Source organism: Netta rufina (genome assembly GCF_964035555.1).
Source record: "Netta rufina genome assembly, chromosome: 24".
Classification (NCBI taxonomy): Eukaryota; Metazoa; Chordata; class Aves; order Anseriformes; family Anatidae; genus Netta; species Netta rufina.
In genome coordinates, this window is record NC_140148.1 from 5,574,322 (window position 1) to 5,591,947 (window position 17,626).

Below are 17,626 nucleotides of genomic sequence, written 5' to 3' on the forward strand. Positions count from 1 at the left end.
TTGCTTTCAAAACTTATGCATGTAAAGGAACTGCATTTTGATTGATGCTGTTTTCAGTGGAGCCTATGGTTCTCTTTTGCTCAGCTCTAAGGAACATTACCAAAAGCTTCCAGGTGATGTCCCTCAGGATTGCTAATGTCTTACACATCTGCCTAGATATGCCATCAAAGAGTATTTCTGTTGTTACTAAAATCTTCTCTAAAAATGCCTATGAAAAAAAATCTGTGGCTGAATACATGAGTCTGGACTCATCCTGTTCCCTTTTCCATTTATCCAGAGTGAAGAACATATTGCTGAAATCTAATTGTGTATTAGAGGCCTTTGGCAATGCCAAAACAAACCGTAACGACAATTCCAGCAGGTTTGGAAAATATATGGATATCAACTTTGATTTTAAAGGCGATCCAATAGGTGGGCATATCAATAATTACTTGCTTGAAAAGGTAAGCCAAATTCAGTTTTAGTCAAAGGCTTCTGTTTAGTTACTTCAGTAATACGTGTTTTGCCTATACAGTGTTTTCCTTTCAACCATGGTACATCCATATGTGATGTATGAGGGCACAGAATATCGTTAAATCTAAAGTTTAATTTCTCTCCAAGAACTAATAAGAGTGAAACACTGCTGAAGCACAAGCACTGCCCTGTTGCAGAAGTACTTTAACACCACTGCTTTCAGAGTTCACCATCTAAGAGACCAGTGTTACTTAGAAGCTTGTGTGCATATAGGTCTATGTGTTTTGCATCCCAAATAAAAGCTGAGATGAATTTAACATCTGTAAAGCTCCCTCCTTATAAGTTCCCACACTGAGATCTTATTCTTATTGTAAGTTCCCACACTGAGCCTTGTGTGATCATTTAGCAACTATGCTTTTATATGTTACAAATGATCCTAGGCATAATCTTTTTCATGTCATTAAGTGGTGGCTGAGAACACTGGAATATGTAAAACCCTGTAAAGAAATTGGGCTGAGTCTATTAACAGTTCTCATGATGTGTGAGACACACGTCTGGCTTTAATTTGTATGTTTGACCACATCTGCTAACTTGCTTTTTTGTTTGTTTTCTTTTTTACTTCTGCCATTATTTCCCTGAAGTCTATTTCCAGAACAAATATTTTATTTGAAGAAAAAAAAAAAGACATGATAATTTCATGCAAAAAGAGATGGGGCTGCAGCTCTAGTGACCTAAGTCTTGATCATTTATTTAACATTTTTGACTTCTATCAAGTTAAATTTCTTTCCAATTTGAAAGCAGTTGAGGTTTGGGTACAAACACAATTATTCATTAGACAGCAACTTTGCAGAATGAACTCATACCTCACACTCCACTGTTTGAACTTGTAGTGTGAAATAAGGGTATGTTTCTTGTTGACTGAATTTCTGCTGCAATTAACAGTTTTTCTTTTGCTATTTTACGTGAATTTGGAATGAACGCTCTGAGGATGGAGCTACTGGTTGCTTCCTAAAACAATGTCTGTGTGTTAGGGTGGGGAGTCAATTTACGCACAGGCTGGGTGCTGTTGGTCAGTCTGTCTTCAGGTTTTAGAAGCAGTTATTGTAAGGCCCTAGCTATGGCTGTGGGACATTTGTTTATAGTCATGTGGTCCTGTTTTTACTTCCAGCAATTAAATAACTCTTGAACTAAAATGTTTTATTTGACTCTTCCATGAAAGCAATCCTGAAGTTGCCACATGGGCTTTCTGACTGGAGGTAGCATGTTGCAGATGTTTTGCAAGCTGGTCTTTTTGATTATAGACTTCAGACACGAGGATCATGCCTAATTAGTAATGTTTATAATAAACTTACTGTAAAATGAGGATAGTTTGGAGGTGTTCTAGCAGTGGTGAACTGATTCTTTGGTTTCTAAGGGGAGGTGTTTGGGAAGCAAGCCATCCATATCCAGAAATACCTATCCTGTATTTTTTTTCCCCTGCAGTCTCGTGTGATTGTACAACAGCCAGGAGAACGAAGCTTTCATTCTTTTTACCAGGTTGGTATTCCTTTGTCGGAGCAAATTACTTTTTTCATGTTTCCCAGACAGATAGGCAAAAGACAAAGTTTTCACTCTCTCATGACTTTTGCAAAGGATTCCCTTGTTGTTACATCTTGGGTGATCTTAGTTTCTTTAGTTTCTTTAGTTTTTGAAGAGGCCTGTTTTGGGGAAAGAGCTTGTTTTCTCTACCCTCCAGTCCCATATTAACACATTTGTAAACTTAAAAGGAGGCTAACTAAGCAAGTATGGTAGAATACTGGACTTTGACTCACTGTTTAATTTGTAATAAGTCTAATTCCTCTATTTTCTCGGAGGCCTCTAGTTCATATGGAAGTAATTTTATGACACTGAGTTCACTTTAGTTTTTATATTTGGGTTCTTTTTAATGTCTTCCATATTTTATGGTGATTCCCTTGTGCGTCTTTTGGGGGAAATGGTCAGTCTATTAGTATAACCTTTATTCTCCCTTGCCGGGGGTTTAAATCATAAACCGTAGGTTTATTTTTATTTATTTTTATGTGCTCAGTAGTCCATGATAGCATGTTAGCACCTTTCTCACAAATGTTGTGTTTCCCATAGGAAGGTCTCTGTGTATAGCAGAGAACATAAATGTGCTTGGCAGGGCACATCTGTGATGTGTCACAGGTGTACACATCTCATCTATGAAGTTCAGACTTGTTTTCTAAGCAGTGTTGAACCATTCAAAAGGTCAGTCAGCTAGGCAGAGCCCTAGAACAGTGCAGACCATGTATTTTGAATATGTGCTTGTGACTCTCCAAGTACCATAGGTGATTCTAGCATAGCAGTAACTTCATATTTTTATGGTTTCACCTGGCAAGCAGGTGAATGAGAATTTATTTAGTATAAAAATGATTGATTTACTATGAAAAAGGAAGGATTTGCTTTATTTTGATTCACCTTTTCTTACTCTTTGTACAGCTCCTCCAGGGGGGTTCTGACCAGATGTTACGTTCTCTACATCTTCAGAAGGATGCATCTGCATACAGCTACATCTCTCCTGGAGCACAGCTAAAGGTGAGGGTGTTGTCAGTGAGTTACAGGTAACTTGCTTTAAAATTGTATGTGCTTCTTGAAATGTTTCAAGTACTACCAAGCAAGTAGAAGTGGAAAACAATATTTATGGGATAAATATTAAAAGATAACACTAAGTATGCTATTTTTAATGGAGCTTCTGGACCTAGGAGACAAGTGCACATCCACTTGTTTCTAATTATAAAAAAAATATCAAATGTAGTAGGAAATATCACTTTTGTTAATAAATGCAGCCAGAGATACTTGACCTCTTAGCAGTGACAGACTTTTAGTGCTTTGTAATGGTAACTGAAGAAGCTGCTCTGTTGTGTTTTGTTTTTTTTTTTTGTTAAAAAAAAAAAAAAAAAGATTCCTTGTGGCTTTTTTGTACAGTAGGACCATTTAAGTTACTGAAGCATTCATTCTTCATATCTGACATACCCTCAGAGGGGCCTCTGAGCAGAAAAGAAGGGAACAGACCAATAAGGTTTTTAGGAAACAAGAACACTTTAATCCTGAACACTTTAAGTATGCTGGGAGTGGTCCCTAGTGTCATACCTAGGAAGCAGGGTCCAGACAAAAGGCTGCCTGATTTCCTAATTGCTTTCTTGAGATGCTCTTTGGCATACAAGCCTGCAGACCTACTCAGAGGCCTTTATTAGTTTCTCTGGAAATCTGCAGTGAAAAGAAACCAGATGATCAGGAAGGGAGGGCACAAAGGCTCACCTTGAGAAAGATGTCGACTAGAACTTTGCCGTTAGTGCTGTGCAGCTTTTGCTCAGAGGGTCTATGACTGCACTATTTGTAACTCTCACTCTGATTTTTTATGAATAGCTTCTGCACTTTCACAACAAATTCCACTGGGAAAATATTGAGCTATTAAAATGTTCTGTGATGGATTTCTCTATCTCACTGCTGGGTTCAGCATACAAGTGGATAATGACTGATTAGGATCAGGCAAAAATCTCATGGCAGTTTCTTGCATCTGAAAAATAGTGAAGCACGTGTCTTGCCCATGGGCATTCAAAGTCTTTGCTTTCTCACTACCATTAAGCACGTGTCCCAAACATCTTTTTCCCCTCAGTGTTCCATCAATGATGGTGCAGAGTTCAAAGCTGTAGCTGATGCCATGAAAGTGATAGGCTTCAAGCAAGAGGAAATTCAGACTGTCTACAAAATTGTGGCAGCTATTCTTCACTTGGTAAGTTCTCTGCCTGCAGGTTTGAGCAGGCTGCTCTTCAGAAGTCAAGCAGCGCACTTGTACTTCCTGCAGATCTAATTTTCTCACTGCAGATCTGTTGGCTGGAAAACTGTATGCAGTTTACAGCTTCCAGTTTGAGTGAAATTCCTTGATGAAATAAGACACTGCAGTAATGATGAAAGATCACATTTATTCCTGCATATTCCAGATCCCAAAACAGCCATACCACAAAGCATGTGGATCTGTAAATATGAGTAGAAATTGTTGGGTTTTTGGCAGTGAGTGGGTAGGAAGCTCTCACCTTAGTATTCTTCTACCCTTGTGCTCTCTCCACCGCCACTCTAACTATGCTGGAGGGATGGTACTTCACTTGGTTAGCAGCTTGAGCACAGCAGGGTACAGCAGAACTCCTAATTCTCTGTATTCCAATACCAAGGAAATCCTTCCTTCACTCATATTTTCCTGTGACCCACAGAATTTTCTTCCCTGTGCAGTGTTCCTGTAGCACAGTTCTTGCCCCTCCTTGAGAAGAAAAGCACCATAGGCAAGCAGAGAGAAGGTGGCAAAGAAAACAGCAGTTTTTTTTCAATTTTCTCCTCTTTGGCGCAGTCCTGCCCCGGTGCTGGGAAGTGGGGTGGAGGCAGAGCAGAGTCAGGCCATGCTAGCAGGCTGTGAGACTACTCGCAGGTAATATGGTGGTGTTGCTGCCGAATTCTGTCATCACAGGTATTGAGCAACAGTGCCGTTGTGGTACGTTGTCACTCCAATCCTATTAGTAGTGTTGATTTGTCAGCTTCTCCAGACCATTCACCTAAACTTTGTGGGCAACAGTATTGCAATAATAACTGCAGCTTACTGTTTTTGTAGTTAACTGGAGTGAAGATGAGCTGCTGCATTTGGAATTTGTGTATCTAAGGCCATTTACTATTACTAGACTCTGAATCTTGAAAGTGTTTGATTAGATTTCCAGAAGTCTTTGATGTTATTTTTCTTTTCCAAAAGCTCAGCTGAACACTGAGCAGGAATGCATTCCTTTGAGTCAGGCTTTGTTGCTTCTACTGATTTTGGATGTTTGTGGTTATGTGGATATGCAGGCCTCAAATAGCAGATGGGTTGTGGATGGACTCAGGACGTACTAAAATTATATTAATACAAATATTGAGAAATTAATTTCTTGCTAATTATTGCAGGGGAACTTGAAGTTTTCTGTGGATGGTGATACGCCTCTAATAGAAAATAGCAAGGTTGTGTCAATCATTGCAGACTTGCTGTCAACAAAATCTGAGATGGTGGAGAAGGCTCTTTTGTTCCGAACTGTAGCTACAGGTCGGGATGTCATTGACAAACAGCATACTGAACAAGAAGCCACCTACGGCAGAGATGCCTTTGCAAAAGTGAGTTTAAATTTCCTTTCTCTGCATCTGATTTTATATGTGACAGTAACTCAGACACTTTGCTTTTGCTTTTTGGTAGAGTTGTGCTTGGTGCAGCACAGAGTGATGATACCTGAGGAGGACTCTCACTAATGAATTGTTTTGTAACTGCATTTTCCAATGCTCACATCCCAGTAGGTTTCCTGGGTAGATCAACGAGTACAGTGCTTGCTCAGACAGGGGAAGTCTCTACCTCAAGCTGATTTTTTTTTCTGACTCTGTGTGCTCCTGTGTTGTATAGCTGCACTCACCCAGAGTGCAGCAACAGGGGGACTGCAGAGCAGCACCATCTCTACCCTTCCCTGGCTGTGACACAACCAGCCATGCTTTTCTGGTAGGTGAAAGAGGGGAGGGAGTTGCAAGATTAGTTTGCTGGCATCTGCAAAAGGAACACACTGTATAGGGCTAAATATTTTGGAAAATATTGTTCTTGACTTCCTTAGAAGTTAAATTCAAAGGGTAGAGAGTAGAAGAGTAACATCTAGAACTTAAATTGGAAACACTGTGCTATCCTTTTTATGGAAAAGTGGGATACTTATAGCAAAAGGAGTAACAATTGTCCTTCCTTTGTTAATAAATAAAATGATAAGGGAAGAATGGATGAAGTTTTGAAGGTCCTTGATTATTGACTTTTTTCCACAAAGATGATACGTTTGCCCAGCTTTGGAGTACGTTTTGAACATGTAGACTTTGAAGATACTTATATCTACAAAACATTTTCCTTTTACAAGGTGTACAGGAACATTTTACTGCTATTGTTCAGTTGTTATGTTTCTATAACTGAACTCTAACTTATTCTTCAGTATTGTTAAATAGTTCACAGGTGTGGAAGTTATTAGACAGATGAAAACCAGACTGGAATCAAGTGGGCTAACCTCCATACTTAGTGACCTTTCCAAGATTTAGACTTCAGCTAAATGAGATTTGGAAGAAAGAGAAATATTTTTATAGAATATTTTCTTCTTATCTATGATTGTTCAATTTTAACAGAAATTTATCTGTGGTTTTTGTTTAGTTTGGGCAGCATCTTGAATTAAACTTTGTAGCAACGTATGTTGTACTTAACAGAAAGAACAGAGACAGATGCAGGCAAAATGGCTCAGTGTTTGTTTCCTGGCAGGCTATATACGAGCGCCTCTTTTGTTGGATTGTGACGCACATCAATGATGTGATTGAAGTGAAGAACTACGACACTACAATACATGGCAAGAACACAGTCATTGGTGTCCTGGATATTTATGGCTTTGAAATATTTGACAACAACAGGTGAGACGTACTGTTAAAGCACAGTGCTGTGCCTTCTCCTTTCCCAAGTGAGAAAACTCACCACCTTCTTTTTTTTCCTTATGTTTTTGCAGTTTTGAGCAATTTTGCATTAATTACTGCAATGAAAAGCTACAGCAGCTCTTTATTCAGCTAGTTCTGAAGCAGGAGCAGGAAGAGTACCAGCGAGAAGGAATTCCCTGGAAGCATGTGAGTGATTTGGCAGGGGAGGGAGAGGTTGGTTTGAGGTCAGTCGAGCAGCATAGGTCACACATGTAAAGTTGGTCCACAAGTAAGCTCCTGTTCAAGTCAATAGGACATCTGTGTCCATGCCAATTGTACTATCAGGCTTGCTGTCTGGAAATCTGACTGTGGAAAAAGCTAACCCATTATCTTGCAATCTATCTTTATGGTTTTGGAAAACAGTTGATTCTGGATCTGTGTTAAAATTTCTCATGGCATCTCTGTGGCTGAGTTCCTAATCTGAACACTTACGTATTTTGTGTAGTTGTAGATATTTGGGTAGAAAAATTCTAGGCATTCTGTTCAAATTCCTTTCATGATGCAAAGGATTGGATGCCCGGTTTTTATTGCTTTAAGTATATGCAGATGAATTTTAAAAAACATTTTAAAGTGCATTATGTAGCAGTTGATTTTTAGGAGACGTCACAAAATTAATGTGAGGCATGTGAAGATTACCACCTCTGTTTAGTGGCAGAAGAATAGCCTACTTAGTTTTGAGTTAGTAATCTGCATATTGAAAGCTGATTGTTTCACCTGTGATTGGTGTCCAATCCCTCTGTCAGACAAATGGTGCAGTTCAATCAGTGACTAACACTGGTGCACTTCTCTTTTACTAGCCAAAGTCACAAATATATGTGTTCATTTGTTTTTGTGTTTTGTTTTGTTGGTTTTTTTTCTTCTTCAGATTGATTACTTTAACAATCAGGTCATTGTCGACCTGGTAGAGCAGCAGCACAAAGGGATCATTGCCATTCTGGACGATGCCTGCATGAATGTTGGAAAAGTTACAGATGAGATGTTCCTTGAGGCTCTTAATAACAAGCTAGGGAAGCACGCACACTTCTCCAGCAGAAAGGTAATGTACTCTTCTGTATCCTCAGAACTTGTTTCTTATCCTATGTGATGCTTTTTCCATTATTTAGACCTAACAGAATAAGGAAAAAGATTTGAAGAATGTCTGAGGTTCAAACTGTTGCCATAGAGTATGAAATTAAATGCCTAAGAGCAACTGCAGCTCTTAACTACAGAAATAGGCCATCTGGTCTGGGTTTGGGTAAGGCACCTCCTATGGCTTTATAGCCGGTAGAGGGAGCTCAAGTATGTCCAATGTGAGATCAATTTTATTCAGAGCATAAAAGAAGCAGGAGCTTGTGCTTTGACATATCATGATGTCATCTGTAACCAATTGAGGCACGGTTTTGGCTCACGTGGCTTTCTTCCCAGGCTGCTGTAATACATAGTGACAGTGAAATTATTCACACTTCTGCTTTATTACAGCACTGTGGGTTGTTTTTTCATCGTCATTGGCTACAAAACATGTTCATCTTCAGTTGTACCTATGATCTTCCAGGCCATTTGACTTGCTTTGTTTTTGGTACAATGTATTAATTAAAAGGCTTTATTCCTCACTTGGCAGCATAGCGAAAACATGGTCACCCGCCTGATTAATTTGAGAATCCTTCACACCAAATTTCATTTATGAAATAAATTTCAGTTTATTGATGTCTGTCTGCTAAGAAACATTGTTTGGAATATGACATTCAGAATGCTGGTTCCCCCCTTCTCCCTCCCACCCCAGCATACTGTTTTATGTAGGTCAGAAATATAAAATTAGCATCGTTGTATAAGATACGTGCTAAAGACTGCCTCCAGGGAGGCTGAATATAAACAATAGATCTGGCTGTGGCTTGTTTGAGCAGAGCCTAGGAAGAAAATAAAATCAGTTTTTCTTCCAGATGTGGTTTTCCTTATGTGCACTTTAGCTGTGGCACACCTGTCATCTCGTCTGCCACATGCATTTTAGCTGAGGGAGAATCTTGCTTTCTGTGTTAGCCTAGATTTTATGTGCTTAAGCAGCAGATGTGTTAGCCATAACACATTCTGAGTAGACTTGCATGAGATCAAGCGTTTTCATGAAGCCTAGTCCGGGTGTCTATATTTTAGTGCAAATTGCTTGCTTTGGTAGTACTAACAGTTGTGAACAGTGAAGCCTGAGGGAATGGATTCTTAAATCCTCTGCAATGGGATAGTGCGGGCAGTGGTCCAGTTCTGGAGCTGTCTAGTTACTAGGTAGAGGACTGGTAGAGGACTTCGGTTTCTGTTCTGTCATTGGTACTATATCTACTAAGGTGGAGTGGTTCCATCACAGAGAGAGTAGGTACTGCATAGATACAGTGGGGAAAGAGGACTGAATTTCATAAAGCATGTGGCAGGTTATAAAATTAAAATTAAAAAGAAGAATCTGCTCAAGTCCTTACCTTCACAAGTCCCTTCACAGTGTGGGAAACAACAACAAAAAAAAAGTGTGTGTGTATATATATATCTCCAATTGCAGTATTCCTCAGTAGGGGGTGGCATTGTCAGAAAACTGCACAGATTTGAAGGGAAATGAGGAATACTGTTTTAAATAATGTTTATGGAGTGTATGATGTATCTTCCTGGCTTGCTAATTTCTAGTTTAAATCAATATAGCCTTGAAAAAATTGACCCGTAAAATTCTCAGCATCATAATTATCTTTCCCCCTCTCTCATGTCTTTGCAGATGTCCTTTAGATTATCTCAGATATCATGTTCAGTGAGCCCTTATCCCATCTAGAACTGCTGTAAGAAATCTGAGCCCTCTAAGCTAGCCTCTTCTAGTTGTATTAAAACAAAGGACTTGATTTCACTTCATAATCTGCTTTCATAGTCTGCGGTAGATCTGTCCAGAGACTATGAAGCTGAGTGTAGATCAAAGCTTTTCCTAAAGGGTTAAAGTACATGTGCTGATATGTTATGGGAACTGCTCCCATCTTTCAGCCTGAGTTAATGCTTCACTGCTCCCCTGTAGAGCATGTTGCACGCTGGCTCCATGTGGATAAGCTCTAAGGGGCTGCTGTGCCCTAAATAGTAGTGTCCTAGTTTGTGCACTGCATGCCTGATCTGCTGCTGTCTGCTTGGTTGTCCTGGTGAAAGCCAAACAAACCAGGAAGACTGGTAAATATTTCCACTATGAATATTTGTGGCCAAATTTATGTTCTTAGAGCTCTGAATTGTCCATTGCTTGTCTAGATATGTAAATATTAGCTATTCTGATTGGACTTCTCAACATCAAAGGTTCATTTTCTCATCCTCTTTAAATTCTGATGTTTCTTCAATTGATCTTGTAATTTCAAAGTGTTGAGTGCAGTGATGAACAGTATATGAATTCCTAAATTGTCCATTAGTGGAAAATTCTGATGGGTGTCAATCTCAAGAAATTGATTGTGAAGGTAGGAATGCGAGAAGACCCATTTTAGTCCACCTGATCCAGTATCTGCCAAGATGCTAGGCAACAGTGAAGGTCTAACTGGGAGAAGAATATGGGACAAACGTAGTGATAACTTGATGTGGCCCCAGTCTCCAGCCATTTTCTGTCCTTCTGAATCGGGGCTAGTGCTCTTGATAGTTTTTTGGGGGTTGTTTTGTGTTTCTTCTTTAACTGATAAGGTGTTCCACAGCGTAGATACTTGTTTGAAGAGCTCCTTCCTTCCCATCCATTTTCCCTTTTAGGTTACATTTGTTGCCTCCTAGTTCTAAAACAGCAAAACGTCGCTCAATGTATCTTCCACTACATCTTCTCTGTGTCTTCTGTCATTCCTTTCCTGACCTGAAGGGGCTGAGTTCCTTTGGCTCTGTCTCCTGTAGCAGTCAGTGCTTTTGATAGAGTTTGTCCATTGTCAAGCCTCTTCCAACTATCCCATGTCCTTTTTGAGATGGAGGGTATTTTAAGTACTTGTTGGGTTAATAGTTTGGGGTTTGTGGCTTACTGTGAGCTTTGGCTTTTCTCTGTGGATGTCTCTGAACTTAAGTGAATTTCATTTGCTCTTCAGTGCCATTCCTCTGGAATCTCATGTCTTCCTGCAGTTCTTCACAGCCAGACAGTGTCTTTACTTCCCTGAATAATTAAGAAGTATCAACAGTCTTGATCACCTGTCTTTTACCCTCAGATCCTGGCTCATTTAAGACTCTGTTGGCACTGTAGGTGGAAGTACAGATCTCTGCAGGCCTCCCAGATGAACTGTAGGAGCCGACCGTTCACTGTTGTACCATTTCCCATCTTTCCAAAAGTTATTTGTTTGAGGCCCCTTTCTTCCTGTCCTGCACAGAAACTTGAATTCTTTGAGTTGTTAATAAGGAGTCTTGAGAAGGGGCTCCTAGAAATCCAAGCAGGCTATCAACTGTATCAGTACACTTGCTATTCTTTTTAATAATTTCTGCCGATTTGCCCAGTAGACACAAAGTTCATAGAGAGAAAGACTCAGTATGAGAACTAGCATTGTGTTAAGCCCCCTTCCAGTATCTCCCATGCTGGAAGAGTTTTAAGTGAGAAGCTTACACAGATGAGTGTGTCCCATCTTGCAGGAAGAGTTGCTTCATTTCATTGTGGTTTTGCTCATCTTATACCTCTTCTATTGACATGTTGGGTTGAGATGTATGTTTTGGGTGGATGAAAAAAGCATTAGATCCTCTCTAGCCCCTTGCTGGTAAGCACAGCTGCAGAAAGAAAAATTAGTTCATTTTCCTGGTTTGGCTTCTTCCTCATTTTCTCTGTGTTCCTTCTACTCTGTGGTCATTTGTCAGTTCTGCATATACTGGCATGCTTCCTGCTCCTGCTGTGCTGGACTTCTTATACCTTTGTAACCTTCATGTATTTCATTATGCAAACTTTTTGCTTTCCTTCTTGTGTTTTTTGTTTGTTTAATCTTCTATTTATTTATTTTACATCTAATCTCTTTAAGTCAATTTATTTTCTATTCTTAGACACAGGTAAAGCTTTTTGGAAGATATCTTCCTGCTTCTAATAAACTCTTCTATCCTGCAGTTTGACCATGCTAATTTCCTCTTTTGTTTTCCTAAGACTTTGGGTGGGTGATAGATACTTGCTCATAGCCTTCATGGTGCCCATGCTTCCTCCAAAGAAATCTATGGCTGTTGCTGCTGAGTGGCTGCCACATGGGCATTTGACATCTTTGTTGTAGTGAAAAAATGAGTGTGAAGTCTGAGCTGAGAATTGAAGGTTGCAGCTCTCTCCACCCTGGATGGATCTGTGGGGCTGGTCACTGTCTGAGAGGTGTTCGATGAACTACAGTGACTGCTGGTGGTGGAACAGAAGAAGCATTGCTATCATAACTGTCATATTCTGATTTCTTCATTTATTTGCTGAGGAGGGACATTGCAATGGAAAAAAAATACAAAGGAAGACTTTTAAAAGGGCATAAAGAAATCTTAGGTGTGATGGTTCTCTGTATGCACAAATACTCTTTTTGCTTAATGGTATTTTTGAGGTAGTTTCAATTTGTTAATAAAACTGTAGGTTCTTACAAGTTGGTTTTGTACAAATATATGCTTTTAATAACACATCCATGAAAAAATGTTATAAAGCAGTGTTACAACTGGATTTCAGGTCCACGCATGTGCGTGTAAAGTGGAAAAACTACAGTTTCCATTTATGTTTCCAAGGCACATCACTTTTCTGTGAAACTTAAAAATCCAAGGGTGAGATTTTAATGTATGTGAAATTTGTTTTAGCTTTGTGCAACTGACAAAACCCTGGAGTTTGACAGAGACTTTCGAATCAAGCACTACGCTGGAGATGTGATGTAAGTTTCTTTTAGAAATAAAGTTGCACCTTCTATTTTTGTCTTCTAGCCAGCTTTGAAGTGGTATGGTATTCTGATTTAATGCTGCTTCTGGTATGAACCAGAATAGCTGTCATACAGAATTACAGAGTGCAGCAATTGCTTATCAATTAAATCTTATGCTAGTTACTTGCTGTATAGAGTATGATTTTGTTCTTGGAATTGAAACAAAAGGAGAATATGAGGTGGGGAGGTGAAGGGGAGAGCAATGTTTCGGGGGGGGGGAAGCTAGCACTGTTTATACAAGAAAGCTATACAGAGCTAATAAAATCTTGTTTAGACATCTGTTTAGTATGGTTATCTAACTCTCTGGCTTTAAATTCTCAAATCAGTTTGAGCTCACTCAAAATATGCAGGGTAGTGTTAAGTTAAAATAAGTATCAGTGCAAGGAGCCTTTCCCACTCAGGTTGAAAAGTTTTTTGTACCTGAACTCTACAGAAATGGCTACAGTATCTGAGAGTAGTATGAAGGAAAATTAACTAGAAGTGAAAGATGCCCATATGTTAGAAACCTCACTAGGAAAGCTGTTGTCTGGAATATCACTGAAATGATGGAATGGCTAAGAATTTGTGCAACTCCCTGTGCTAGCAGAACTTAAAGGGAGGTTAATGTGGAAATCATTTAGGATTTTAACAATTAAGGATTTTTTTTTTTAACCTTTTGACTGGGGATTAAATTTACTTTCATTTTATAAAGGTATCCAGTGTGTACTGGATCAGTGAAGACAGACTTTGTTCTGGAGTCTGTGCTGAGTGATTGCTGATATGCATTGCTGATTCCAAAGCACTTTGCCAAGGATAAAAAAAAAAAAAAAAAAAAGCTAAGGCTATATATTAGTGCTTTCTGTACTGCTAGTGCCCAGTGAACAAATTTTCTAAAAAAAAAAAAAAAAAAAAGGTGAAATGTGGAAACGTTTGCAGGTAGTATTTGAGCCTGAATTTGTCACGCTCCAGATCCCAGTGTCTGCAGTTTAGGTGCTGGTTTCCAGGGGTAATCTGAAGCTCAGTGGTACAAGGAGGCAGCTGAGAGGGAGTTGCTGAATGGGGAGATTTTGGACCTTTGTCCTCTTTGAGGACAGAGTACCTGTCTTGAGCCTTGGAGAAGAGATGAAATTCAGAAGTCCAACAGTAGTCTTCTGGGGGAGTATTTCCATGGTTATAGAGAGAGGAAAGTCCACAATTCCTATGTTGATTTCCAATAGAGTTCCCTTGTCACTGGTTATAGACTGTTCCTGATTTGAGACCGTGTCCCACGAGATGATCTTTTTTGACACCAAGCAAAGGATTGACTAGATAGGTAGAAAAGCAAAGCTTAGGTCTGTAGGATTTCATACAAACACATGCTTTGAATTCAAAGGTGGAAGTCATGAGCGTAACTCTTGAATTTGGGCAATCTGCAACTCACCCTAGTCTTGTTATGTGTCCCAGCCATCATGCTCTTCACCTACATGGAGCAAACAACTGTCTAAAAACTAATTACATGTTGTTGCCATGCTGGAGCTGGAAAGCTGGGGAGAAAGATCCAAGTCTCAGACAGCGCTCATGCAGCACATTAGTGATAGGTTGGAAAACAGAGCTGGATTTCTGATTAGCATCTGCTGTGTCTGTAGGAGTGCAAGGATACTGATTCCACAGTGATACCAGTAGCTCTGGGAAGGACTTCGCAATTAACTCTTTCCCTTTTTTTTTAGTTACTCAGTCAGTGGATTTATTGACAAAAACAAGGACACTTTATTTCAAGACTTCAAGCGTCTTATGTACAACAGGTAGGAATAAAAATATTAATGAGGTGAATTTAGAATCTGATCTGTCAGAATCCTACTCTGTAAGAGTGGATGCTAGAAGAAACTAGCATTTTCACTGATGCAATCTTTACAGTGCGTGCAGTGTATTTGTTAGCTATTGCAATAAACATATTGCTCTGACATTTGATGTTTGTATATTTACCATGACCCAAAGGCTGTTAGTTTAATTTTAGGATAAAGTTATTATTCTGTGTATCTTGTTTTGCGTTTTATTTTTTCTCCTTTGATTAAACCTTTAATTTAATGAAATTTGAAGTGTTTGAACGCAATTCATTGTGCAATCAAGATAACTGCACAGAGATTACCTGTGCTGCTTGATTTGTCATTAACCAGGTTTTTGGACCAGTTGCAGATGTGCTAATACTAATCTGTCTTTAGCCATTGATAAAGATACTGAGTAACATTTGGTCAACAAAGATATGTTGGCCCCAATTACAAGCTCCTGTTTTGAAAGAAATATTTGGGGTGATGGGAAAACTGAAGAAAAAGATTTCAATCCTTTTCATATGTGCTATGATATGACAAATTTAAACCATGTAGTCACTTGCTATAAATACTAATTAGGCAAGTAAAAGTTGCTTTTGAGAAGCACATTTGAAATTCTCAAAACATATTTTTATGTAAAGGTGCTCCGGAAAGCTGTTCTCCTTGATGGCTGGTATTAAATATGTTGTAATTCTTTTGTAATTGTGGCTTATCTCAGCATTCCAGAGACTTTGTTCAGAGGTGGAAAACAGTGTAAAATAGCCTACAACTGCTTGGACAATTCTGTTTCCTTGGTTTAAAAGCTAGTACAACTATTAACTTAGTTTACAGACCTGTCGTGTTTACTCAGTGTACTCTTTTGAAGAGTCTTGCTGTTCGTGTTTTCAAGACTTCATGTTAACTCGAAACCTGCAGAATATTTGCTGTATGGATGTTTTATTAAATTTAGTCTCTGTTTTCAGTTAAATCTCTGGTAAAGACTGTTCACAAAGACCACTTATGGCATATTAAAACATGTGATAGATTGGCTATTAGATTGCTGTAACTGCTTTCAGCTTTTGTCTATTCCAGATCTCTTGCCATCCATCCTGGCCATTTTATCTCACCTTCAACCCTTCAAGAAAATGTAGGCTAAAATGTATGAATTATTTTATATATCAAGAATGGTGCAGAAATACAGTGTGATATCAAATACTCTGTTGTAGGGGAGGATGCTGTAGGATATGATCTTGCTCTTTTCTATCTTGATTAAATTCTTTATGTTTGTGTCAGTAAGGCAGGTTCTGCTTTTGATAGATCACTTCTGCAGGATTTTTACTATCCCATTACTGCACATTTTTATCTTAAGAGGAGAACGAGCTTGTCATTTTTCTGGAACATTCAGTTGTAAGCTTGAACTGTATATTGTTCAAAAGCAGAATATGTTTTGCCCAAGAATGTTAAGTTGGTTTGACTTAGATGGCAAAGAGATCTGGACAGAAATGAGCAGTTGAATTTTAAATTTAATGGAACACTTATTGCCCTTCCGTTAGACTGTGCAATTAATGCAACTGTCTTTTAGCTCTAATCCTGTGCTGAAGATGATGTGGCCTGAAGGTAAACTGAGCATCACTGAGGTGACCAAGCGACCTTTGACAGCTGCTACCCTTTTTAAGAACTCCATGATTGCGCTAGTGGACAACCTGGCATCAAAGGTAAATACTTCAGTTTCAAAATTGACTCCATCTGATTAGTAGGGTGCAGCTCGTCCGTGGAGAGACTGTCACCTTCCTATCATTGTCATCTGTCAGAGAGCCAAGCTGATCAGTGGCAGATGAGCTTTGATTATAGCAATGGGCAGCTGTGAAGATCTCTTGGGACAGTTAGCTGCCAACCCTGCATAAAGAAGGTGAATTTTTGTTCAGTGTGTGACCAGTGTACCTTTCACTTGTAGTAAAGCCAGTCTTTCTTGGGTAATAATTATTGTATCAAATAAATAATAAAGCTCTTCTGGCAGAGTGTTCAGAGGATGTAGTTTCACGATGTGGAGATTTTCTCTTTCTGTCTTTCAATGCCAAATGACTTCCTTGAAAACACAGACAGACCTGTGTGATTTCCTTCTTTCCTCTGCTGTATGAAAGGGTGAGAAGTGAAACTTTTTACTTACCACTAAAAAAAATAATTATTTAGTAAAATATTGCTTTGGCCAGCAGTTCTCTGTGTGGAGAAAGATAGGTAAGGGCATGAACTCTGAAGGAGGCTGTTTGAATGCAGTGCAGCTGGGGGACAGAATGGCATGAGCAGATCCCTCTCTGCACTGGGAATGTTACAAGCAATAGTATGTTGGTTCATGTTTTCCAAAATTAGGAGATGAAAACACATTTGCTTTATATTTTTAAATTCTATTTCTGGGTTGGATTTAATCTTCAGTAGTAACGCTTGAAGGAGGGTGTGCAAATCCAACCAACAGTGATCTGAGAGGTGCTAGCTGACCTTCCCGACCAAGGAATAAAGCCCTGTAGCTCTCCCCAGTGAGCATACGATGGAGGGCCACTGAGAAGATGCCCGTATTAGCCCAGCCTAAGGCTAGGCGGTGCTGTAGGCAGGCACCATCAGTAGAAGGCGAGTGCTCCTACCCCACTGCTGGACCGTTCCTGAATGGCAAATTGTACAGTGCTGGGCTGGAGAAGGTGGCTGTGACCCCGATGGAAGGGAGATGGGGCACATTTCCTTCTCAGCCTGACTTGCCATTTACCTTAGAGCTGTAGCCAGCCATACCATGGGCTTGGATTTCTCTTTCCTCTTGGGGAGAATATTAAGAGTTAGAGACTTAGAGACAAATATTTTCTTTGCATTCTATACCTCTACTAACTTTTTATTGAGAAACATGTGTTTAAGATGATGTTGTGGTTTGTTTTTGTTTTTGTTTTTTTGTTTTTTTTTTTGTTTGTTTATTTTCTCTTTAATAGCAATGGAGAAAATTGTCATAGAGTGTTGTATTTCCCAGAAGGTTTTGGATCCCATTAAAGGGAG

The 17,626-nt window shown here is 39.3% G+C and overlaps 1 protein-coding gene across 1 annotated transcript in view; it reads left to right on the forward strand.

Moving 5' to 3' along the window:
- MYO1D (myosin ID) overlaps window positions 1–17,626 on the forward strand; it is a gene marked incomplete at both ends in the record, with an annotated part of 155,240 nt that overhangs the window by 38,466 nt on the left and 99,148 nt on the right. The window contains 11 exons of the mRNA XM_084301232.1: window positions 278–443; window positions 1,936–1,989; window positions 2,932–3,027; window positions 4,109–4,225; window positions 5,416–5,619; window positions 6,779–6,924; window positions 7,017–7,131; window positions 7,850–8,020; window positions 12,715–12,785; window positions 14,516–14,590; window positions 16,176–16,308. Coding sequence (XP_084157358.1) covers window positions 278–443; window positions 1,936–1,989; window positions 2,932–3,027; window positions 4,109–4,225; window positions 5,416–5,619; window positions 6,779–6,924; window positions 7,017–7,131; window positions 7,850–8,020; window positions 12,715–12,785; window positions 14,516–14,590; window positions 16,176–16,308 — 1,348 coding nt within the window. The remainder of the gene's footprint in view (window positions 1–277; window positions 444–1,935; window positions 1,990–2,931; window positions 3,028–4,108; window positions 4,226–5,415; window positions 5,620–6,778; window positions 6,925–7,016; window positions 7,132–7,849; window positions 8,021–12,714; window positions 12,786–14,515; window positions 14,591–16,175; window positions 16,309–17,626) is intronic.